The sequence below is a fragment of the Podarcis raffonei genome, chromosome 14 (genome assembly GCF_027172205.1).
Source record: "Podarcis raffonei isolate rPodRaf1 chromosome 14, rPodRaf1.pri, whole genome shotgun sequence".
In the NCBI taxonomy this organism is placed as follows: domain Eukaryota; kingdom Metazoa; phylum Chordata; class Lepidosauria; order Squamata; family Lacertidae; genus Podarcis; species Podarcis raffonei.
In genome coordinates this window covers 320000-345454 of record NC_070615.1, presented here as the reverse complement: position 1 = coordinate 345454, position 25455 = coordinate 320000, and the positions used below count along the sequence as shown (strand labels likewise).

At 46.2% G+C, this 25455-nt stretch overlaps 1 protein-coding gene across 5 annotated transcripts in view; it reads right to left on the bottom strand.

Annotated features, from left to right (window-relative positions):
• Positions 1-25455, bottom strand: part of PTPN9 (protein tyrosine phosphatase non-receptor type 9) — a 94274-nt gene that overhangs the window by 57616 nt on the left and 11203 nt on the right. For 3 of the 5 annotated variants that reach the window (XM_053364490.1, XM_053364487.1, XM_053364488.1), the window contains 5 exons: positions 25321-25425; positions 22705-22801; positions 20868-20965; positions 19835-19912; positions 15288-15368 (listed from right to left, as the gene is read on the bottom strand). In XM_053364490.1, coding sequence (XP_053220465.1) covers positions 15288-15368; positions 19835-19912; positions 20868-20965; positions 22705-22801; positions 25321-25425 — 459 coding nt within the window. Of the gene's footprint in view, positions 1-1687; positions 2505-15287; positions 15369-19834; positions 19913-20867; positions 20966-22704; positions 22802-25320; positions 25426-25455 lie in introns of those variants that run through there. The other 2 variants (XM_053364493.1, XM_053364489.1) reach the window with 2 other exon arrangements.

Genomic DNA, 25455 nt, shown 5'->3' with positions numbered 1-25455 from the left:
TTCTGCTTCTGCCGTTGGGGCAGCAATGCCAGTTGCTGGAAATCATGGGGGAGGCGAGAAGCTCTTGTGCTCGAATCCTGCTTGCTGGTTTCCCACAGGCTTCTGCTCAGCCGCTGTGAGAACAGGATGCTGGGCTAGAGGGGCCACTGCCTTGATCTAGAAGGCTCTTCTGTTATGAAACCCCTAAGCTGAAGGCACACAATTTCCCATCAGGCCTGCAGCCTGTTCCCTAGAAGGAAGCCTTGCTACGATGTTACGCTGCCTGGCTTTAACTACACGTGTTGCAAATACAGAGCTTGAACAATTCACCAAACGTGCAACATGCCTGCCTTGCAGCATCACAGAGAATTATGGGGTCCGACCACAGCCATTAACTCAATAATGTGCTGAAGTCACCCATCCCAGCAGCGCAGGAGGAGTGTCTGGCTGAATAAAAGGATCTTAGGGGGTTTTAGCAGATCACCAGCTTAACGTAAACTAACAGTGTGATGGTTACAGAAAGGTAGCCGTGTTGGTCTGCCATAGTCAAAACAAAAATTTTTTTCCCTTCCAGTAGCACCTTAAAGACCAACTAAGTTAGTTCTTGGTATGAGCTTTCGTGTGCATGCACACTTCTTCAGATACGAAGGTATCTGAAGAAGTGTGCATGCACACGAAAGCTCATATCAAGAACTAACTTAGTTGGTCTTTAAGGTGCTACTGGAAGGAAATTTTTTGTTTGTTTTAACAGTGTGATGCAGCAGCAAAAAAAGCTAATGCACTTGTAGGCTGAATCGACAGAGGTGTAGTGTTCAGATCAAGGGAAGTCATAGCCCCACTCTATTCTGCCTCACAGACCCCACCTGGAGTATTAACTGACCATACATTTGCTAATATATCTTTGCATTCAAAGGCTAGACATTTTTATTTTTAAAAAACACTGGATACTGAGGTCCTGAGGAAGCTGGATCCTGCAAGGCAGATTCTGCAATTACAGTCATACCTCATGTTATGTTTGCTTCATGTTACGTTTTTTCAGGTTGTGTCCTGTGGCGACCCGGAAGTACCGGAAAGGGTTACTTCTGGTTTCGCCGCTCACGCATGCGCATAAGCGCCAAATCGCGATACGGCACTTCAGGTTGCGGGCTTTACATGTTGCGAATGGGCCTCTGGAATGGATCCCATTCGCAACCAGAGGTACCACTGTATTCTGATCCCACCCACTTTAGTCTACAGACAAAAGCATGCATTTAGTACTCACAGACACATTGACTCTCACATGTACTCTTCACATCCAATAGTTTCCTTTTTGCTGCATGGACAGCTCTGTGTTCTCTCCACACATGTTGACTGATTTGGACCAATTAATTAATAACCCTGTTCTTTCTCAATATTTTTTCCAAAAGTGCTTCTATTACCTGCAATTTTCCCAGCGGATTTTCAATTGTTAGCAAGGTGTCATCTGCAAATAACCTTCTTTTCTCTTTTTCTTTATTGCTTATTCCTTTTATATTTCCATCTTCTCTAATTACATTGGCCAGAGTTTTAATGACCAATACAAATAAAATTGGGGGAAGGGGGCATTTTTGTCTTGTACCTTGGGCTAGTGTTATTTGTTATGTTATACCATTGTTCACTAAGTTATATGCCTTGTTCCTCAAGCATAATTGATTTATTAATCCATTAAATCGTTCTCCAAATCATAAACTTTCTATAATCATTTTTTAATGCCAGCCATTCTACTCAGTCAAAAGCCTTAAAGATATCCAATGCTACTATACCAGTTTTCAATTTATTTCTTCTTATTATATGTATTTTATTCAACACTCTTCCTATTAAACTAGACATCTGTTTTCCTACTAGAAAGGCTCATTGGTTTTTATTTATATATTTATACATGAAATTAGTCATCCTTTTCCCCTACTGATGAGAGAACGGAATGAGTTCACCAACAGAAGCCTCTGAACGGGACGGCTCCACATATTGCTCCACAGTTTTAATTCTTTTAAACAAGCCCTGCTGCTAGCAATTAGGATTTACATCTCAGGCCTCAGCTAAATAACTTGCAACGCCTGGAGAATTATTATGGAAGTGGACATCCTTCTACCCAAAGTACTGTCAAAACAGCTGCTCCCATGTTAAGTTTCTTTTGCTCTCCTCCTGAAGATGGAAAAGCAGCCACCCCAGGCTACCTATCAATTCTCCATCTTGCTCGCAGAGTCCCTCAGAGCCGAGGGAAAGCCTTCTGCTTTTGGTGTAGACAAGTGTTCCAGTTCATAGCGGCCGTCCTGGGGGGCTGTGCTGACACTGGAAGAATCCTCCTTGGCGGCCTGCTGTAGGCTCCTCTTACGCTCCACGATCTGCTGCAGCTGGAGTCCCGCGTAGTCTGGCTTGGCCGTCAGTGGGCAGAGGGGGACAGGTATGCCCAGGATGTCTGGCACCATGTACGGACGGAGCCAGCCCACTAATGGGGTGCTACCAGGGTTGTAATGAGTTTCCTTGTGATAGAAGAGGAGCCCGTCCACCTAGGAAAGAGAACAGAGAGAAACCAGGTAGGCTATACAGTCTATACAGTCCATGGCCTTACATGAGGCCTTACCTGAGCCCGGTCTTGGCTGGGATATAAATAAAATTTATTATTATTATTATTATTATTATTATTATTATTATTATTATTACAGGATGGTCCAGGGGTAACCTGCCTTTTGAAAAATGGGAGAAAGTGCTGTGGGCATCCCACCTCACCTCCTGTTCTATTGGTTAGAAGGAAATGCTTCTTTCAAGCTTAAATCCAACAGGAGAAGAGGGGACCCTATGGGTATGCCTTTGGTGACAATTGGGATATTTTGTGGATTCAAAGCACACCCCTTTTGCTGTGGGAATCAGCTATAGCCTCTTTTAAAATAATGGCAATTTTCTTCTTTTAAAAAAGCCTACACCTTTTTAAAATTTCCACCTTTATTTTATGGAAGTAAATCACACAAACCAACAGAATAAAAATGACAGAAGTACATAAAAACAGTGCAGTATAGCTAGGAGAGACTGCCTATTAGGTTAGTAAAGAACTTAAGACCCTCAGGAAAGGCCAAATTTCACAGTGTACTATGGAGAGGGAGTTCTGTGAGTCTGTCTTTCCTGTATATAAGATAAAATCCCACCAAACGGCACAGAATTTTTCAGGGTCCTCCAGCCCCTGGCAATATATACTGTAATTTACTAACTGCAGCTCCAATTCTACGGAGGCCAGCTTACTGTGCGGCACCGTTGGAAGGACAAGGTGTGATGATAGGCACCTTGCAGACCTTGATACCTTGAGCTCCTTGGATGGGAAACGATAACAGAATCTGAATCAAGTCCTACTGAACTCAGTGGGACTTGCCTGTGAGTAGGCATGAATAGAGCTGCACCGGTTGAACTGAAATCCAATGTGCATTTACCTGGAAGTCTGTCCCACTGAGCAAATATGTTAAAGGTTGTGCTTGTGGAGCAGAAAACATTCTTTCAAGCCAGGGGTGGGCAACCCGTGTTCTCCCAGATGCTGCTGCGCTACAGCCCCCGTTTTCCCAGAGTATTGGCTGGGGGCTGATGGGAGTCAGATGTCCAGCAGGAGCTGGAGGACCCCAGGTTCCCTCCCGCCATCCTAAACTGAAAACTGCTTTGAGCACTTTGGCACAGCATGTAAGTGTTACCAAATAAATAATATGAAAAATGAGGTGCATTGATAGGGTAGCCAAGTAAAAAGAGGATGTGGTGGTGGTGGTGGTGGTGAATCCCCTCTTCTCTACAACTATTACAGCTGCAGAAGCCCCGTCTTTTTCTTTTAATCACCAGGCCACTGTAAGGTGCAATACAGATGTATAACTCTCTTGTGTACGCCATCACATGAGTGGCTTTTCATCAACTAGCCAAAAGTCTCTCTGTAAAAAGCTCCACCCCCACCCCCACACTTGGGTTATTTTTTAAATAGATACATGATTGGGTTTTGTATTTGCAAATCTAACAGCTTAAGGAGAAGATACCTGGATATCTAGTGCTGCTTAGTAATTAAAGCTGCCTGCATAATCCTGCTGGCATGTCCATCTGGCAAGGTCCCCATTGGTTGGGATGTAATGAGAAAACAAAAAAACATTTGCCTCCTTACTTACTTACTTCACCAAACCTTTATTAGACATTACAAATATAGGCCATCATCAAACATCCATATTTTAAAAATATACAAATAAACAGCCATGTAAAATATGTAATAACAAGGGTTTTCATTGGAGTTTCTTCCTACTAAATAGTGCTATTCACCACTCTGAAATACTATTGACAAAAAACTCAGCCACCTTTGCAGTTACTTCCGGGTTAATGTCAGACAGATTGAATCTGATATTTTCACCATGCCGTGATGTTAGACTACCCAAAAAGGGGGATAGCACACATTTGCGTAGCTGATTGTACAATGGACAGTAGAAAAGAATATGTTTTACAGGATCTAGCACATTCAAAGAACATCCACAATGTCTATTATTTCTGGGGATGTTTGAATATCTGCCCTTGACAAAAGCTGAGGGGAAAACGTTCAGTTGGGCTAACATAAAGGCCCTGTGTTGGACTGGAATTATTAATTGTGAAATATAAGTGACCCTGTTATCTGTTGTATTTAAACCATAGAACTTGGGGGAGCAAATTTTATTTACAGCTGACTTGATGTTTCATTTTTCAATGACCCTTAATCTGGATTGACTATTGTGATATATTGCTCACTTGAATTATACATGAGTTCCAAGTCAGTGCCAATAGATCTGATTTTGTTATGTAAGAGTTAGAACCATTTGGATTTATAAAAGTCCTTAAGTCAGAGAGCAGACTCAAGGGTTGGCAACGGAAATGGCAACGCAACCAGTGTTTTCCAGTGCTAGCCCACACCCAATATTCCATTGTGTGTATACCTAGTTCTGCACACATCATCTCATACTTGATTGAACTTGGGAGCCCCAGGATACGTCTCAAGAAACTTAAGTGTATCTTATTTAAATCACTATTATATGCTTGTATCCATATTGGGATCCCAAAAAGTATCTGGGACGACACTTTGGTTTGAAAAATCTGAATATCAGCTGGTATAAATTGGTTAGCTTTCTGAAAAGAAAAGCGAGCTACTGTTGAGGAGGTAAACTTTGCCTGTTTCATAGCACTTACATGATGGCTTGACCAACCTGAGTTGCTCTGGAATAAAATTCTGAGATATCTTTGAATCTTTACTTTACTTGGATTTCTTGTCCTCTAATTTTCCATTTCTCTAATTTCCAGGAATTAGAGAAGATCAGAAATTTTGTCTTCTCATAATTTATTGAAAATGTATTGCTTTCATAATAGGAAACCAGGGAAAGTAAAAGATGTTTCAGACCTATCGTCAGTGATAATAAGGCCACATCATCCGCATACAGTAACAATGGGACCGGGTTTTGATTGATTTTGGGGGCATGTGATTCTACTTTTTCAATGTGCTCTGGAAGATCTGATAAAAATAAATTAAAAAGAAAAGAGGCAAGAATACACCCTTGTTTTACACCTTTCGTATTCGGGATGTTGGAATAAAGCTGACCTTTGGCATTGAGTTTGATTTGGCAAATGTTAAAGGAATATAAATTCTGTATTAAGATCAGCAAATGATGATCAATTCCTAATTCCACAAGCATCTGCCACAATATATTTGCCATTGGGGCAGAGTTGCCTGCAGAACAAGATTAGCTATGCTATTGCTTCTGTCCAATATGGAGACACCATTAGGCATTTCCCAGGCAATAATGCTTATGTGAGATTTAAAAAGCAAGGTCCTATTAAGTCCAATTTTAAAGATTTAGTACCCTACTTTGTTGACCATTGGGTCTACAAAGCCTTTGCCGAAGCCCCATCAGTGCAGTCATTGTGGAATGAGAAAACAGCAACATTGAAATTAATTTTTTAATCCATCACTTTGCTTCTATGTTGTTCAAGACAGTTCTTAAATGCAAAGCTAACTTATGGAATTTCACTGCAATAAGGTGCAATGGTGGCCACTAAGTTCGCGGTTTTTAAAAGGGGATAGGACAATTTTTGTGACATGGGCTGTGGTCTAAACCACTGAGTCTCTTGGGCTTGTCGATCAGAAGGTCCTTGCAATGGGGTGAGCTCCCGTTGCTTGGTCCCAGCTCCTGCCAACCTAGTAGTTTGAAAGTACACCCCCCCAAAAAAGTGCAAGTAGATCAATAGGTACTGCTCTGGTGGGAAGGTGAATGGTGTTTCCGTGTGCTGCTCTAGTTTCACCAGAAGCGGCTTAGTCATGCTGGCCACATGACCCGAAAAAACTGCCTGCGGACAAACGTCGGCTCCCTTGGCCTGTAAAGCGAGATGAGTGCCACAACCCCAGAGTCGTCTGTGGCTGGACTTAACTATTAGAGGTCCTTTACCTTTTAGGACAATTTTATGGAGCAAGTTACTAGCCATAACGGTTCCATAGAACCTCCTGGTTCAGAGGCAGTATACCTCCAAACACCAGCTGCTGAGGGGGCAAAGGGAGATGATGTAGACCCTTGTTGGATGCTTGATGGAGGCATCTAGCTTTCTATTGTGGAAAACAGGATGCTGGACTGGATGAGCCTTTCATCTGAACTGGTAAAGCTCTTACATTTAATAAACAATCAACATTTCCACATCATTTTCAAGTGTTCAAAGCACTTCATATGCAAATCCCCTGCTGTAGCTTCCTCTGGGGGATGTCCCCATTTCTAAAAGTGCATTGTTTCATGAAAATAATACCAGCCAGACTGGTTAGTCTCAAATGTTCTAACTATCATTTTCAGAGGCAGCACCTAGGAAATACTTCTAAGTATCTAACAAATGGCATTTGGGGCACACTAAATTAGAACGCAAAAGTTCTGCAATTCTTGTATCCCTTGAAACTGAAACAATGTCAGGGAAGTGCATGCTGCTGAGTGACCAAATCTTCTAATAAAAATGGAAGGGACAAGTCAAGCCTTGCACTGGCTTGAATGCAACCTTAAACATGCATTTAATAATAATTTAAATAATAATAATTTAAATAATTTAAAGTGTGCTTCCTTGGATGCAAATACTTCCATTCCATTGAGATTCCAGGAGGGTGGGGGTGGGAATTGAGATTTGCATTCCAATGAATTTAGAATGTGAAAAATAGTTGCTGGTACCTCCAGCTTCATAAGGGTGGGGAGGGAGGGGAGAGTGACTGTGTTTTGTATCTTCCTGCTTGCTCAGGCTGAAGAAATCCTTAACATTCCCAGGATCCTCCTCTCCTCTGACAATCAATGTGAATTAAGAGCATCCTGTGCTTTAACAAGCCTTAACTCTTTCCATCATTTCCTCTTGCTGCAATACTGCAGCTGGCGAATACTCCACACCCCTCCTGCTAGTCCCATCTACATACATTCCCCCTTTGGCAGTAAAAAAAGAAAAGAAAAGATTTTTCTATTACCCCTATGTTCAGCTCCCCAAGGGGAACAGAATTTTACAGATAACCTGCTGTGGAGTTTCCTAAGATTTGAGCTTTTGCTACTTTCAGCTAAATTGGCCTGTGCTTTTAAAAGGCAATTTGTGTGCAGGGAAGTGATGACTCTGGAAAAAGGAGCAGCGGAAGCTGGGAAGAAGTTGGGGGGGGGGAATGATGACAAAAGACACAAACTCTCTGCAAGCATTTCTGGCCGGTAAGGGGGGCTCCTCATTCCCGCTCCAGCATTGTCTTTCCTTAAGAGCTCTAGCTCGAAAGAAACAGCTTTGATCAATGCCGCCAAAGCCAGCAGCATCAACCTTAGAATCACAGAATCACGGAGTTGGAAGGGACACCAAGGATCATCTAATCCCAGCCCTTGCAATGCAGGAAGCCTGCCCACACTGTCTCTGGGGGGGCTCCAGCCACCAACCTTCTGGTTAACAGCCAGACCCACTGACACACTGCGTTGGATGGGGGCCCTTGGCAAACCACAGCTTCCCAGGGACCACAGCCAAGACCCTTCCGAGAGACGTCATGGGTAATACCTTGGATTTTGTAAAAAGAAAATGCCCTGTTAGATCAGCTCAGAAGCCTGTTTACCGGGTATCCTGTTTCCCGAAGTGGTCCAACCAGATGCCTCTGGGAAGCCCACAAGCAGAATCTGAGCACAACAACACACTCCCCACTTGCAACTTCCAGCAAGTGGCACTCAGAAGCTTGTTGCCTCCACCAGTGGAGGGAGAGCAGAGTCATCAGGGCCAGCAGCCATCCAAGTCAGTGGCCATCACATTCCTTCCTTCCTTCCTTCACTCAATACCTCCTGTGGAAGCACATCCCGCAGTTTAACTATGAGCTGGGGGGGGGGGATACGTTCCTTTGACTGTCCTGACTCTTTCAACATTCAGCTTCACTGGATGAATACAAAGCTTGTAGCATCATTACAAAGGTTTGGTGTGCATGCTTTAAAGTATGTGTATCAGAACATATGGCGGGGGTGGGGGGTGGCACCTGGCCTGACAGCAACACATGAAAAAAAGATCTAAGGCTCTTAGTAGACCACAAGCTAAACATGAGTTCACACAGGGTTGCAGCAGCAAAAAAAGCTAATGCTATTCTAGGGTGCATCAACAGAAATCTAGTGTCCAGATCAAGGGAAGTCACAGTCCCACTCTCTTCTGCCTTGGTTAGACCACACCTGGAATACTGTGTACAATTCTGGACAACACAATTTAGGAAGGATGTTGACAAGCTGGAACATGTGCAGAGGGCAAGCAAGATGGTCAGGGGTCTGGAAACCAAGCCTTATGAGAAATGGTTGAAGGAACTGGGCATATTTAGCCTGGAAAAGAGGAGACTGAGAGAAGATACTATCAGAAGGCCTCTTCTTGCTTGGAGGTTTTTAAGCAGAGGTTGGGTGGCCATATGTTGGGGTCACTTCCAACTCTAAGATTCTATGTGCATGTAACATACAGTATGTGTTACACCCACACATTCACCACAACACCCATCAACCAGGGTTTAGCACCTCACTCCCTCTGTATCCCTGGCACTCAGTTCTCACGGGATTGTCGGGTTCCATTGTCCCTTTGCACCTTTTAAATTGGATGCTGAGAGTTTTTCTTGCACAAAACAACCTTCATTTAGTCATTTATTTTAAAAAAGCTCAGAACATGTGGCCCAAACAAGGTTAATTGTTTTGGCATCTTATTTCCCATCTGTTTTTGGAGACTTTGGAAAAATACTGCCTTGTATGTACACAATTCAACCAGAGGGGCAAAGGAAGTATTGTCACCCCCTAACCCCCTCTCAAAAAACACACTGTTTCTGTTTGCTACTTTAAAAACTAAAATACTTACAAGAATTCAGTACCTGCACCCCTTAGGTCAAAACTATACAGCTATGTCTTAAGGCAGCCTTCCCCAGCTGGCGCCCTCCAGCTCTTGGACTCTGATGCTCCCCAGCCCATGCTGGTTGCAGTCCAAAACTAAAGGGGACAGTTGTTTAATGCCTGCATGGTTATCCTGCATCCCCCATATGGAACGGAAGATGGTATAGACATGAGGTTGTTCATATTGCCAGCCCTTCTCCAGTTCAGACACTGGCCAGACCAAAATCTGCTTGCTTTCAGGATGGGGGCTGGCTGTACCATGCGCTTTTGGACCTTGCCCAACCACAGCCTTCTCCAACCAACATTTCACACTGGACCTCCCAACAGCTGGAGCCAGCTGGCTTGGCTGATGAGAATTACCAGGATGGACACTTTCAACCCTTCTAAGTGCATAAATCAGTTTCATACTATTTATACTGTTTGGGACACAAACAAAGAAAAACGCTTCCCAAAGTGGGGAATGCCTGCTCTCTCCTAGCTTTTTTAAAAAAAGAAGACTGAAGGGTTTCCCACTTGGTCACTCCAAAAGGAAGAGGATCAAACCACACTCTCCCGCCTCAGTGCCCCCCCAAGATCAAGGCATTTAGGGAAAGTCCCCGGAGAGCAGCAGACTCTAGAGGCTCAAAGGCACTGCCTTTGTTAATAGCCTCTCCACTTTTCAGTAGCCCAGATTATTCCATCCTGTGAAGCTGCTCGTGTTTATTTAATGCACCGTCTGCCTCCTTCCCACTGACTCACGGCACTGACGCCAGCTGAATCAGGAAGGATGGATGAAGTTACTGTTTGTCTAAAAGCCTGGGGTCTGACCGGCAAGGAGTAGCATCAGCACTTTGCTCTCTGGACAGCCAGAGGTTCCAGACTCTCTAGATGAGACAGAAGCAGCTGAGCTGCGAACTGGGGCAGCAAAATGGCCATGCGTGAGGCATGCTTAGAGCCAGACATGATGCTGGTCTCAAACCAAGGAACTGTGGGTGGGGGTGCTTTTGTTTTAAAAAGGGGCTCCTCAGAGACACATTTCCATCGCCACAAGCCATGCAAGTAGGGATGTGGCAGTGTGTGTGGGGGGGTGTCCATGGCCCCTTCAGTTGTTGTTGGACTGTAGCTCCCATCCTCCCTGACGGTTGACCATGCTGGCTGAAGCTCATGGGAGTTGGAGTCCAACACGATTTGGAGGGTCCCCTATGCCTGCCTTACACCACCTAGGTTGCAGTACAATATGGAGCTCAGTCAGCTGACACTCTCAGCTGATTCCCAGGGGCCAATCAGGTTCCACCAAGCATTATAAAGCCACAGCCTCAGCCCTTGCCTTGCTGTCTTTCCGCCAGCGGCTTGCCTTGCTGGCAAGGACTTTGCCTGGCTGAGCAACAGCTCCCTTTGGACCCTGGGCTACACTCTGTGCCTCAGCCCCTCCCTCTGCAAAATGGGGAATACTACTGTATTAATGGGAGCAAAAGAGGACGGGCATCTAGTACTGCTGAGGTGTTCTGGGAAAAGGTTCCAGAATTTTGGATGGCTCAGGGCAACCGACACAGGGCAGTAAACGCTGCAAGAGGACACGAGAAGAGTTCTGCCAGATATGAGACGAGAGGCCCATCACGTCCACCTTCAGGAAGCCTCCAAACTGGACATGAGGGGGAAAGTCCCTTCTTGCTGTTGCTCACTAAGCCACAGGTATTTCAGTGGTACAATGCCTCTGGATAGGGAGGCTCCATTTTGCCTCCATGCGCAGGGACCTAATTTACTCTGGAAACAGCCCTGTTTCTCTGTGTTTACTTTAGTCTGTTTCTCATGTTTGTGTTAACATTGTTTTTTTCTTTTTGCAGAGAGAAAAATCAAACACATAGTAACACAATCATACACTGAACAATAATCATCATTGGAAATTAGAAGTTTCCAAAATGATAGAGAAGGGGGGAAAGTAGGATAAATAACCTAATTATCTGTATTATCCTAATTATATGCACTGCACAACTCTTAATAAACTAAAGGGCTGAGTATTATCCTGTACCTATTTTTGGTGCATCATGAACATGGAGCATTTCTCTACAAAACTGATGCATTGACTTGTTACATGCAATACTCTGGAAAAGTCACAGCTTTTCCCCAACCTACAGATTGCTGTGAGATCATAACTCCTAGCAGCTCTGACCACCATGGCCAATGCTCAGGGGATGATGGGGCTTGTAGTCTACAATGCTTGTTTTACTGTCTGTGTTTAAAAATATCTGCAAGCTTCAACATTACTGCACACCCCAGATCCCACTCATCCAATTTCTCAGTGATGGCAGGTCCCTCTGTTTCCACTTATGGCCAATCGCCCGCCTGGCTGCCGTTAGTAACAAATCATCATCTGTCCATCATCCATGAGTACTTTCTTTCTTACACTGCCAAACAATGCAAACAGCAGGCCGAATGACATGTTATAGCCTGGAATTTCCCAGCTATGACCCCACACCTTTTCTTACTAATTACACATTCCCGAAAGAGACGTACCAAGCTTATTTCTCGTTAACAAAGAAGTCAGGGATCTAATTTGTTCTCATGCAAATGGTGCTGAGTTTGTTCAGATGCAGAAGACACCAGGCAGTTCCTATCACAGGAGGGAGGTATGGCTTGGCTGCGACGGAACGGGCTCTCTCCAGTGGAACATAATCATTCCTAAACTAACTGGAGCTAGAGATTACCAGCATTCATACAACATACGAAGCACCTGCTGGATCAGGCCAATGGCTCACCTGTTTCCAGCATCCTGTCTCCAGTGGCTGACCAGATGCCTGTGGGAAATCTGCAAGGAGAACCTGAGTGTAAGAGCCCCCCCCCCCCCGTGGTTTCCAGCAACTGGCATTCAGAAGCATTCCTGCCTGACAGGGGAGGCAGAGCAGAGGCATTATGGCCAGGAGGCATGGATAGTCTTCTCTTCCATGAATTTGCCCAAACCTCTCTGAAAGCCACCCAACTTGCCTCCTGTGGGAGTGAGTGCCATAGCTTAACCATGTTCTGTGTGAAGAAGTCCTTTTATCTGGCCAGAACTGTCAGTATGTCTTGAACCGTCTGAATCTCCAGCTAGAGCTTAGGACAATGCTAGTCTGAAACTGCTAGTCTGCATGAAGACAATACTTTATCCTGATGTTAAATGGACAAATGGTCTATTCATCAGGATAAAGCAGCTTCTTTCTATGTTCCACTGAGCCAACAAGTGCACGTGCCCCAAGGAAAAGGAAGGGGCAGAGCCCACTTGAGCTTGCAGGAAATCCCAGATCACCAAACCATGCTTTGCAGGTTGGGCAGTGCTGTGATGTCCAACATCTATAAGTCACCCACACAGCCAAGTGTAGCATCATATTACTGAATCAAGTCATTAACAAAAAGGGAGCCTTTGCTCCCAAGCTAGGCTTAGCTGCACTAAACTTAAATGAGGAAGAACGGAGTCTCCGTTTGTGTGTGTGGTCAAAATGGGCTTCCATTGGCCAAGTTCTGCTGGCACAGCTGCATTTCAGTTAGAACATGCAAGGGACTCCTCAGCAGTTTCCTTGGATCCTGGCCAGCAACTCCGGCGCCTCCCTTGGTCCCAGGATGGCTTGGAAAGCGGGGACCTGCCAAATACTGCTCAAATCCAGCTACTGCTACACCAGCCTGGTCAGAATCTGCAATGTTCAATAGCTGGGGCTGGAGACTCTCCACTTGGATTTGGAGGATCATTCTGATCTGAGCTCTGCCAGTTGCTGGAGCCATTGAGGGCTCCATTCTACATGGAAGTACATGGAAGCAGCACACAGTTAAACTATGGAACTCCCACAGGAGCAGTGATGGCTACCAAACTGGATAGTTTTAAAAAAGAATGAGGCAGAAAGGGGAAGATTGATGGTCCAGGTTCTTGAGCTCATTGGCCAGTCAGTGAGTCTCTCTGTGAGTCGGCGTCTGCGCTACGTCTTGAAGCTGGAGCAACAGGGAGACCACAGGAGGGGAGAGGGCTGCTCTTGTGCTCAAATCCCGCTTGCAGGTTTCCTTGGGGGCATCCGGTTGGCCACTGTGAGAACAGGAGGCTGGACCAGCTGGACCCCTTTGGCCGGATCCAGCAGATGCTCTGCTTTGGTTCTTAAGAGAGCTGCATCTCTTATTGCTTCACTTTCTTTCACTAGCAGCAGCAGCAGCAGCAGCAGCAGCAGCAGCAGCAGCAGCAGGAAAATAGGCTTCCTCCTGCTTGCCTCGCCTTGCAAGCAAGAGGGGAGGGAAAGGGTGTTTGATTCCCTGAGACTCAGTCAGAAAGGAAGAATGTGATCTGAAGGGAGGGAGCTGGAGGACAGGCAGACTTGGAACGTCTGGTTCCAACATGTGGCACAAACAAGTTGTTAAGCCCTCTTGCACAACAACAGCATGGAGTCTGTAAGCAAATCCAACACATTTCCACTTCCTAACCTGATGCCTCTGGGAAGCCTGTCAGGGCAACGGCCCTCTTCACCTGAGGTCCCCACAGACTGGTATCCAGAGCCTGCTCCCTCTGAGTGCTGGAAGATTCAGGACAGATAAAAGGAAGTCCATCTGTGCACAGTGCAGAGTTAAACCATGGAACTCACTCCCACAAAATGCAGTGATGACCACCAACTTGCCTGGTTAAAAGAGGACTAGATAAATTCATGGAGAGAGCTGACGATGGCTCCTAGCCACCATGGCTATGTTCTGCCTCCATGGTCGGAGGCAGCCATGCTTCTGGATTTTTATTTTATTTATATACCACCCTATACCTGGAGGTCTTAGGGTGGTGAATGCCATTTGGTAGAGATCATACGAGGGGAGGGGGCTCAAGTGCTTGAATCCCACTTGCAGGTTCCCCACAGACATCTGGCTGGCCACTGTGGGAACAGGATACTGGCCTAGAGGGGCCCCCATGGACCGGATCCAGCAGGCTCCTCTTAGTGCTTCTGTCCTCTAAACCTGGACGTGGCATAGAACCATCATGACAGCAGCGACTGATGGCCTTATTTACTCATTTGCTTAGAGAACTGTTTTACTCACTCTTAAGCCCCCCAAAGGCTCTCATGACAGCAGCTAAGTAATCCCCAACAGAAGAGCACTCAACCTCTTTTTAAAAACCTCCAATAAAGAAGAGTTCACCACCTTCTGAAGTAGTCTGTTCCACTGCCAAACAGCTGTTACCATCAGAAAGTTCTTTCTAATGCTTCTTAACAGTTTGGTCCAGTGGAGAGAATGAGTGCTTCTAGAGGGCAACAACATAAAAACCACCTCCTGAGCTGTAGCCGATGCCTGTGCCAGCCCCAGCCATGTTCGCGAGTGACTGACAGCTGCCATCTGCTCCCCATCCACATGGTACTGGCCCATTTCTCTTCCTTCCTGCTAATCCGAATATTTGTGGCACACACATTCTCTGCTCCCTCAAAAGGACAGGGTCAGATCTTTGGGGCTTAAGTTAAAGGAAGGCAATTTCAGCAGAACATTGGACAAAACTCTGAAACCGTAACAGCAGCAGGACATCAGAGCCGACTCCCCTTGGGGGCAGGCTGGCTCTCCCTCGCTTGGACGGTCAAGCACAGGCCGGAAGCCATACTTGGGGGTGCCCAATCACAGCTCTGAGCTGTCTGCATCAAGCAAGGGGTTGAGGGCTTTTTCAGTCCAAGGCCTGCAGTCCCTCCCGGGTAATCTTTTGCATCCTCCTTAAAGCCATCCAAATTGGTGGCCATCACTGCCTTCTGTGGGAGTAAGTTCCATTGCTTAACTATGTGCTGCATGAAGAAATACTTTTTTATTGATCCTAAAAACTTTATTAATTTGGGGCAGTAAGCAGTATTGCTTAGCTGGAACCTGTTGCCCCTGGGGCTCCTACTCTCCAGGTTCTTTGGGGGGTCTTCTCCACCAGGAATACAAGTCTTGGGGTTGAAAGAGACAGAGCTGTGGTGCCAACAGATGACTGCTTACCTCAAAGGGGAAATCTGTGGCCAGAACCTTGCACAGGCTTTCCGGTGTGCAGGAATAACTCTGCAGTCCCACAAATTTAAACTGAAAGGGAAGAAAAAGAAAAAAAATAAAGATCAGAACTACAAGTCCTCACATCTGAGCCTCTCCCATTCATCTCTCAATGGCTGAATGGAACCTCCAGATTCAGAGGCAGTGTATCTCTGAATCCCAGTTGCTGAGAAGCTGCTACCCACAAGGAAAGGGCTATGCTCCCCTCACTGGAGGAATCCTCTTTGGTGGGTGACCTGGAGCTCCCACAGCAAAGCACCTTAGAGGAGCAGCCTGTGTTGAAGAACCAGGGGGCATGCCAGAGGGACCCAGCTCTCCCACTGGAGAGCCTTCTGATAACCTGTGGCTGAGCCATGGGCTATGTGGCTGGAGGGCCACAGGTTCCCCATCCAGATGGGCTTGGACTCCCACTCCCACCAGCCCAGCCAGCATTATGATGGTTATTATTGTTGTTGTTGCTATTATTATTATTAATAATAATTTAATTTATACACTGCTATAAAATAAATAGATGGTGAAGATGGGTGTTAGACACAGAACATACACATGGAGTTGGGGACCCACATTCCTTTCTTCAACAAGCCTTTAAACGGTGTTCAGCTCTCCAAAGTTTCCCAGAGAAGCAGTCAGCTGGCAGTGGAGAGGAAAATCCCAAGAGCCATTTCTGAAATCTTTCCAGACCAGAAGCCCTGTGTGGTTACAAGGGGGAAACCGTATCTTTGTGTGTGTAAACCAGAGAAAAGTGGGGGTTGGAGTGTCCAAGAAAGAGCATAGCTGGCAGGAATCCTGAAGAGGAGCACCCTATGCTGCAGCATTTTGTTGCAGCAATTAGTCCAGGGGTCAGCAAACTTTTTCAGCAGGGGGCCAGTCCACTGCCCCTCAGATCTTATGGGGGGCTGGACTATATTTTGGAGGGGGGAAATGAATGAATTCCTATGCCCCACAAATAACCCAGAGATGCATTTTCAATAAAAGGACACATTCTACTCATGTAAAAACATGCTGATTCCCGGACCATCCGCAGGCCGGATTGAGAAGGCAATTGGGCTGGATCCGGCCCCTGGGCCTTAGTTTGCCTACCCATGAGTTAGTCCTTCAAACATAAAAGTCATCCACCTGAGACTAATGTTCTAAGGGGCTCTTTAGCACACTGTGGGTCAAATCAAGCAGTGTTCCTTTTCTTCATCAAAGCCTTCTACAAACTGAAACCTGGAGAGATGTGCTATTTGCTAAAGTTTCCCTGTACAGAAGGCAGACAGATTCTGCCCCTGCCAGCTTCTCCTGCCCACAGTATAGGCACCAGGAGAATGCCCCCCCCCCAAAGAAGGTAGGTGGTTTCTGTTTACATCTGCCTTTGTAACAGGGAGATTAAAAGCAGGGATGAAGTCAGCTAATACCCAAATAGTAAGGAAGGAGGCACACACAATTTAATCTTCCGGAAGGTTTGCCTTATGCCCAGAAGGTGATATTTCACCATTGGGAGATGTTACTGTGTCCAAGATTGGCAGGTCCAGGATAAGCAATTCTTTACTGAATTGATCTACGTCATATACACTGGGGTGGGGAACCTCAGGCAGGGGGCCAAATCCTTCCCAGACCTGTAGCCAGAGGAGCTGCTTTATAGATGTTTAATTTCTTCTTTGCAATGAGAAGAGAACAAAATTGTATACCTTGCAACTAGGCTGCTGCATTGCTGGCTGGCAGCTGCTTAGCAACTGGAAATAATACTACTACTAGTAATAAACATTTAGACCTCCTGCCTGGCCCCCGGAAGTCCCCCCAGGCCATTCCCCTCACTGTTTCTGCTTTGTACCCAGAGTGTTTTTTCCTGGCTGCAATGTGTCCTTGAACTCTGATCCCGCCTCTTGCTTGTCTGGATGAATGATGATAATGATGATGATGATAATAATAATAATAATAATAATAATAATAATAATAATAATAATAATATATTATTTATACCCCGCCCATCTGGCTGGGCTTCCCCAGCCACTCTGGGCGGCTTCCGTTTAGGGCTTTAAAGGTCAGCACCAACACTTTGAATTGTGCTCGGAAACGTACTGGGAGCCAATGAAGGTCTTTCAAGACCAGTGTTATATGGTCTTGGCGGCCACTTCCAGTCACCTGTCTAGCTGCCACATTCTGGATTAGTTGTAGTTTCCGGGTCACTTTCAAAGGTAGCCCCACGTAGAGCGCATTGCAGTAGTCCAAGCGGGAGATAACCAGAGCATGCACCACTCTGGCAAGGCAGTCTGCGGGCAGATAGGGTCTCAGCCTGCATACCAGATGGAGCTGGTAAACAGCTGCCCTGTACACAGAATTGACCTGCGCCTCCATGGACAGCTGTGAGTCCAAAACAACTCCGAGGCTGCGCACCTGGTCCTTCAGGAGCACAGTTACCCCATTCAAGACCAGGGAGTCCTCCACACCCGCCCGCCTCCTGTCCCCCCAAAACAGTACTTCTGTCTTGTCAGGATTCAACCTCAATCTATTAGCTGCCATCCATCCTCCAACCGCCTCCAGACACTCACACAGGACCTTCACTGCCGTCACTGGTTCTTATTTGAAAGAGAAGTAGAGCTGGGTATCATCCGCATATTGATGAACACCCAATACAAACCCCCTGATGATCTCTCCCTGCAGCTGCATGTAGATGTTGAAAAGCATGGGGGGAGAGGACAGAATCCTGAGGCACCCCACAAGTGAGAGCCCAGGGGTCTGAACACTCATCCCCCAACACCACTTTCTGGACACAGCCCAGGAGGCAGGCACGGAACCACTGTATAACAGTGCCCCCAGCTCCCAGCCCCTGTAGACGATCCAGAAGGATGTTATGGTCGATGGTATCAAATGCCGCTGAGAGATCCAGCAGAACTAGGAAACAGCTCTCACTTTTGTCCCTAGCCTGCCTCTGGAGATCATCGACCAGTGCGACCAAGGCAGTTTCAATCCCATGATGAGGCCTGATTCCCAACTGGAAGGGATCCAAATGGTCCACTTCTTCCAGGCGTGCCTGGAGTTGTTCAGCAACCACTCACTCAATCACCTTGCCCAAGAATGGAAGATTTGAGACTGGGCGATAGTTGGCTATATTGGCCGCATCTAAAGATGGTTTTTTAAGAAGGGGTTTAATAACCACCTCTTTCAGCAGATCTGGGAAGGCTCCCTCACAGAGAGAAGCATTCACCACCCCACGAAGCCCATCACCCAGCCCTTCCCAGCTAGCTTTTATAAGCCAGGATGGGCAAGGATCAAGGAGACAGGTGGTTGGTTTGACTCGTCCAAGCAGCCTGTCCACATCCTCGGGGGTAACAGATTGGAATTGATCCCACACAACTTGACTAGACAGGACTCTAGCACTCTCCCGCCCCGGCCCTGCTCCCACAGTGGAGTCTACTTCCCGAATCTGAGCAACTTTATCTGCAAAAAAACTTTGCAAAATCATTGCAGGAAATCTTGTGGCCCGTACTGGGCCCTGATGTAGCAGGTGGTTCCGCTAAATTGCGAACCACCTGAAAGAGTCTCCTGCTGCTGTTTTCTGCAGATGCAATAGAGGCGGTGAAGAAAGCCTTCTTCGCCGTCGCTACCGCCACTTGGTAGGCTCGACATTGAGCTCTAACCCGTGTCTGGTCAGCTTCAGAATGAGTTATCTGCCACCAGCACTCTTGCCATCACAGCGATTGTTTCATTGCCCTCAAATCTGTGGAAAACCACGGGCTGTCTGGGCTCCATGCAATCAGAGAGGGTGCTTCGGAGCCAAACAGTCAATAGCCCCGGTTAACTCCACATTCCAGCAGGCCACCAGGGAATCAGCTGAAAGGCCATCAACATGGGATAAAGCATCCCCTGCCACTCTCTGGAAACCATTTGGCTCCATTAAGTGGTGAGGGCGGACCATCCGAATCGGTCCCACCTCCCTGCAGAGGGGAAGGGTCGCGGATGACAAAGAAGGGTGGATGATCCTGTGTAGAAGCTAGCACACGGTGCAAAAGCAAAGTCTATAGCTTTGTTCTCTGCACACTGTTGCCTCTGGCCCTGCCCACCAGCAGCATGTGGCCCTCAGAAAGCTGCCCAGAAGGGAATGTGGCCCTTGACCTGAGAAAGTTTCCCCTCTGATATATTGCCACAGCAAACTCTATTCTCCATGTGCCTGCCAGCCCTTGCGCATCCAAAACCAACCGCACCCAAGCACAAGGAGAAGGCATCAGCGAGTTTGCGGGTAAACCCAAAGGTATGCAGAAGCACCCACATAAAAAATAATAATTAAAAAATATTTAGGGAAGAACACCCTGCACCGCAAAAAAAGAAAAAAAGCAGATTGAAGGCTGAACATGCTGGCTGGTGGCAGGGGGAACAGGACAGAACACCAGGGATGGGGAGGGTAAATGGAATAGAGTATCCTGTAAGGGGGCCCTGAACAGGAAGACTTCACAGCAGATTATTTCCTTGCAGGTCTCACTTGTCTAGAACATCCACACTTCTGGGCAAAAAGGACTTACTGGATTAAGACGGCTTTTCTTTCCCAGGCCATCCTCTTCCTGCATTTTTGAATGCAGCCAATAGAACCTGAAGTCTGTCTGGGGGGGGAAAGAGAGGAGGAGAAGGAGTTTGGACTTGATATCCCACCTTTCACTCCCCTTAAGGAGTCTCAAAGCAGCTAACAATCTCCTTTCGCTTCCTCCCCTACAACAAACACTCTGTGAGGTGAGAGACTTCAGAGAAGTGTGACTGGACCAAGGTCAGCCAGCAGCTGCATGTGGAGGAGCGGGGAAGCAAACCCGGTTCACCAGATTACGAGTCCACCGCTCTTAACCACTACACCATGCTGGCCAGGAGGGTCATGTTAGGGGACTAAATGATAAGCAGCAGCCTCAAGAGCTCTGCCCTGAATATGGGAAATCCATCTGAATTTCTATGAGCTCCGCATGGAACAACCCCAAAAGGAGGCAACACAGAAGCTTTGTAGAAGCAGAGCAACTGCTTCTGCTCTGGATTGTGAAGCAAACTATCATGACTTCAATAGAATCCCTTATCTTGCTAAGCTCTTTTGTTGGTTATAGATTAAAAGAAAGTATATGGAGAGGTGGCCAAGACAAACAGGGATCCACTATTTAGGGCTAGTCTTGGTCGCCATGCCAAAAACCGCAGTCAGCTGAACATCGGAAGCTGCAACCAGCGCAGAATGCTGCAGCATGGTTGCTGACAGGAGCGAGGCCCTGTCAGCGTATTAACACCTCTGCTCAGAGATCTGCACTGGCTGCCAATTTGTTACTGGGCCATGTTCAAGGTGTCACTATTAGTATTTAAGTCCCATAATGGCTTGGGTCTACTTTGCTCCCAGAATTGTTTTACCTCTTATATGCCCCCCATTAAATAAAAAAAAATAAAATTTAACTATGGGGCAACATCTCCAAAAACACCATTACAGGTGAGCTTTAGCAGAATCCAGGAAGTGTCTCAGAAAGGGAACAGAGAGGAGGAAACAGCTGCCAGGGATGCAAGCCAGTGGCAGGACCAGAGGCAAAAAGGTACCTGGCAGTCGTACACAGGGTGTCCCCGCCAACACATCACATCGAGGATGTAGTACATCTGCTGGGCCTCGCTGTAGATGCAGTCCAGGATTGTGTATTCTTCACACAACAAGAGGCAAGAGATTAATCTCGGCCAGTGGTTCCCGAACTTCTTTGGGCCACTGTCCCTTGCTTCCATACACTTATCCCCAGTGCTCCCTACCCTATAACAGGCATTATTCAGAATAGTTGTTTGCACAACCACTAAAGAAGAGAATTACACAATAAAATTCAAAATAGGAACGAATAATTGCACATTTAAAATCCAGTTAAAACTATTTGCTTTAGTTAATTCAGCCAAACTAAGGAAAGTGATCCTGAAGTTGCAAGAAAACAATGTTATAACAATGAACAATACAAATATGAAGAAACTTTGATCAAATTTACTCTAAGCTGTATAAAGCTCAAACAATCTTTGGGGGGGGCAGGGTCGGATAGATGATTACTTGCAAAAACAACATCCAGCAAAAATCTCAGACTCTCCCAAAAATAGATAAATAAAAATCAATGGCCCTTTAACAATTCAGGTGTTATGCGATGCTATTAAAAAATCCAAGAAAGAAAAGGTACAGCGGCCAGCTGCTAAATATCAAATTTTTGAAGAACTTCTACAACCCTTACAACAAGGACAATGAATAATATACTCATATACCAGATAGCTAAAAGAGGCCAATATCCCACTTATACCTAAAGAGGGACAAGATTTGACCTCAGTAAAAAAATATCAGCCAATCTTATTACTGAACAGTGACTATAAATTATTTGGAGTGATTTTGGCAGCAAGATTTTTTTATTTTTTACAAGACTGGTCATGATGTATAATTTTTTTATATATTTATTTATAGATTTTTACCTAAAAGACAGTTAAGAGACAATGTCAGAAATATGTTAGATATTTTGGAGTATTTGAACTGTCAGAACAAGAAGCTGTATTGATTTTTTGGGATACAGAAAAAGCTTTTGACATTGTGAACTGGGAATTTCTGTTTAGAGCTTTGCAAGAAATGAACTTTGGAGATTTCATTAAATGGGTGAAATTGATTTATTAAGCAGAAGACAGCTCACATAATTGTTAAAGGAGAATTAACAAAACCTTGTGAGATACAGAAGGGAAGAAGGCAAGGGTGCAACTGTCACCATTGCTTTTCATCTTGGCTTTGGAAGTCTTGCTTAGAGATATTAGACAAGATGAGATAATTAAGGGGATAAAGATTAAAAAGGGAAACTACGTTAGGAGTTTTGCAGATGATCTGATGATAGTTCTGGAAAACCCATTACAGGGAGTGGAAACTCTTATGAATAAATTAAAGGATTTTGGCATGCTAGCAAGTTTTAAGGTTAATCATTAGAAAATGAACATTTTAATAAAGAATATGACTACAGAAGAACAAGACTTTGACAGAGAAAACTGAATTTCAAATTGACAAAAAGTAAAGTACTTAGGTATTAACCATAAGAAATTTGAATTGTATGTTGTTTCAAAATAATTATGTTAAGACGTGGGTGGAAATTTAAAAAGAGATGTTAAGATGGAATAAATTATAACTGTCCTTGTTGGGTAGAATTTCTGCGATAAAGATTAATATATTGCCCAGAATGATGTTCTTGTTCTAAACAATACCTGTTATAGCTAATGACTTATCGCTCAAGCAATGGCAAAAAGAAAAGAAAAAACCCATGGAAGGTGGGTAATGAATGGTACACGAAAGTTGGTTTTGAGTAAGGACCTGGAGTGTCTCTTTCAAGCAGATCTTTGCCCATTGGGAGATTGCAAAAAGGGAGGGGAATCAAGAAGTTACCTTTCCCTGTTGCTGAAGTACGGCGACTCCCACCTGGCAAAAGAGAAGGGAATCGGTTGACACAGAAACCGCTTTTGGTGTAAGCTGCAGTGGAGCCCTGGAAGGAGAGAAGAGAGGGAGGAGGAGGAAGGGATCAAGAACAAACAAGAGTGATTTCCCCCCCCACTGTAAAATGACTTCCTAAATTGTATACTCCAAGTAGAGCAGGGGGGAGGCCCCCAAACCCCACATATATTTTATTATGTTTATATCCTTCCTTTTCTTCCATTGTGGAGCCCAAGGCAGTATTGCATGTGGTAGTAGTAGTAGTACTACTAATAATAGTAACAACAACAAGAATAATTGTACCCCACCCATCTGACTGGGTTGCTGCAGGCACTATGGGTTGCTTCTAACATATATAAAAACATACCGTATTTTTCGCACCATAGGACGCACTTTTTCCCTCCTAAAAAGCAAGGGAAAATGTGTGTGCGTCCTATGGAGTGAATGCAGGCTTTCGCTGAAGCCTGGAGAGTGAGAGGGGTCGGTGCGCACCGACCCCTCTCGCTCGCCAGGCTTCAGGAAGCTATCCGCTAGCCGTGGGAGACCCAGCTCTCCCACGGCTAGCGGAGCGCTGCATTAATCCCGAAGCTTGGGGCGTGCGGAGCTCAGTGCGCCCCAAGCTTCTGGGTGCCGGCAAGGTCTCCGCTAGACGACTAGACCTTGCTGGCACCCAGAAGCTTGGGGCGCGCTGAGCTCCGCAGCCCCAAGCTTCGGGATTAGCGCTCCGCTAGCCGTGTCTAGGCTGCGGATAGCAGCTTGCTTCCCGGAGCGTCGGGCGCCCTGAAAGCAGAGCGCCCGGCGCTTCGGGAAGACATCCGCAGCCTAGGCAACCCTGCGGGAGGTCCCGCAGGGATGTCTAGGCTGCGGATAGCAGCCTGCTTCCCGGAGCGTCGGGCGCCCTGAAAGCAGAGCGCCTGGTGCTTCGGGAAGACATCCGCAGCCTAGGCAACCCTGCGGGAGATTCCGCAGGGATGTCTAGGCTGCGGATAGCAGCCTGCTTCCCGGAGCGTCGGGCGCCCTGAAAGCAGAGCGCCCGGCGCTTCGGGAAGACATCCGCAGCGTGGGGAGCCTTGCAGGAGTTCCCCGCAGGTCTCCCCACGCTGCGGATAGCAGCCTGCCGCCCGGCGCGAGGGGCGCCCTGAAGCAGAGTGCCCCTCGCGCCAGGCAGACATCAGCCAGCCCCACAAGCTCGGGGGACAGCAGGGAGGCGCAGCGCCACTATCCCGCTGTTCCTCGACCTGGTTCGGTTTCCCTGACCTGCTTTGGGGGGGGAAATAAAGGGAAAATTTTTTTCCTTTATTTCCCCCCCAAAAAACTAGGTGCGCCCTATGGTCCGGTGCGTCCAATCGTGCGAAAAATACGGTAACAAAACATTACACATCAAAAGGCTTTCCTATACAGGGCTGCCTTCGGATGTCTTCTATAAGCCAGATAGTTGCTTATCTCCTTGACATCTGGTGGGAGGGCATTCCACAGGGCAGGCATGACTCCCAAGAAGGCCCTCTGCCTGGTTCCCTGTAGCTTCGCTTCTCGCGCGGTGAGGGAACTGCCAGAAAGCCCTCGGCGCTGGATCTCAGTGTCCAGGCTGAATGATGGGGGTGGAGACGCTCCTTCAGGTTTTCAGACAACCGCCTGTTCAGACCCAGAACTGCTTAGCTTTAGCCTCATGTGCCCTTAGACCAGCTAGCTTCAACCTTTTCACACTCAGGACCCACTTTCAACCCAAATATGCATTTGGGGACCCATTTCTTAATCTTTTTACCATATATTTGCATGGTGGTAGTACTCCTATTGCGACCCACTTTGGATCAGGCTGTAACCCACTAGTGGCTCCTTCCCCACCAGTTGAAGACCATTACTTGAGACTGTACCTTGGAACTGTATTACTGTTGGAACTCATTGCAGCGATGGCTGCTCTCATTTCTTTTTTAAAAAAGAAACATATTAATAGAAAATTATGGTTTTTTTAACAGCAGGAGTGGGGGACCTCAAGCCCATGGGCCAGCTCTGGCCTGCCAGGCCATTCCTGGCAAGCCATGCCAACAGAGGCCAAGTGGATGCTGGAGGAAGGATGGAGAGATTGGCTCCTCCCTCCGCCAGCTTGCTGACTCACCTATATGGAATTCTTTGTCACCTACAGTGATCATGCAAGTTGTTAAAAACAAGGCTGGGATCACAAAAATGTTAAAGGCCACAAACACAATGCACAATTAAACAAACCTATCAACAAAACAGTAGATAAGAAGCAGCAGGGAAAACAAGTTCTTAGAAATCATCAAAATACTTTTTAAAATGGAGTGTGTTTTTTTAAAATAAAAAAAATGCTCTGTCAAGCCCTGTTAAAATGCAGCCTGTTCAGATGGGGCGAGATGGAACAGATCCATTTCGTAGTCTTGGAGGAGTTTCACATGCAATAAGCCTTTGGACATGGATGCGAGAGTTGCCTGATTTCAAAGGTTCCTCAACCCCAGCTTGCCAAGCTATTAGAATGCGGCAGGAAGACAATTTACAAAGCAGCAAAATAAAAACTCTTCCTTGGTTTGGCTTGTGGTAGAAGCCACGGTCTCTTACCTGAGATGCCACAATAAGAGCCCTCTTCCCCACAGGGCACACCACCAGCAGCCACTCCTGCACCAAATCTGGGGGCACGTCAATCAGCCATTCAGACAGCATCAGCTACAAAGGCAGTAAAGAAAATTGTTCACT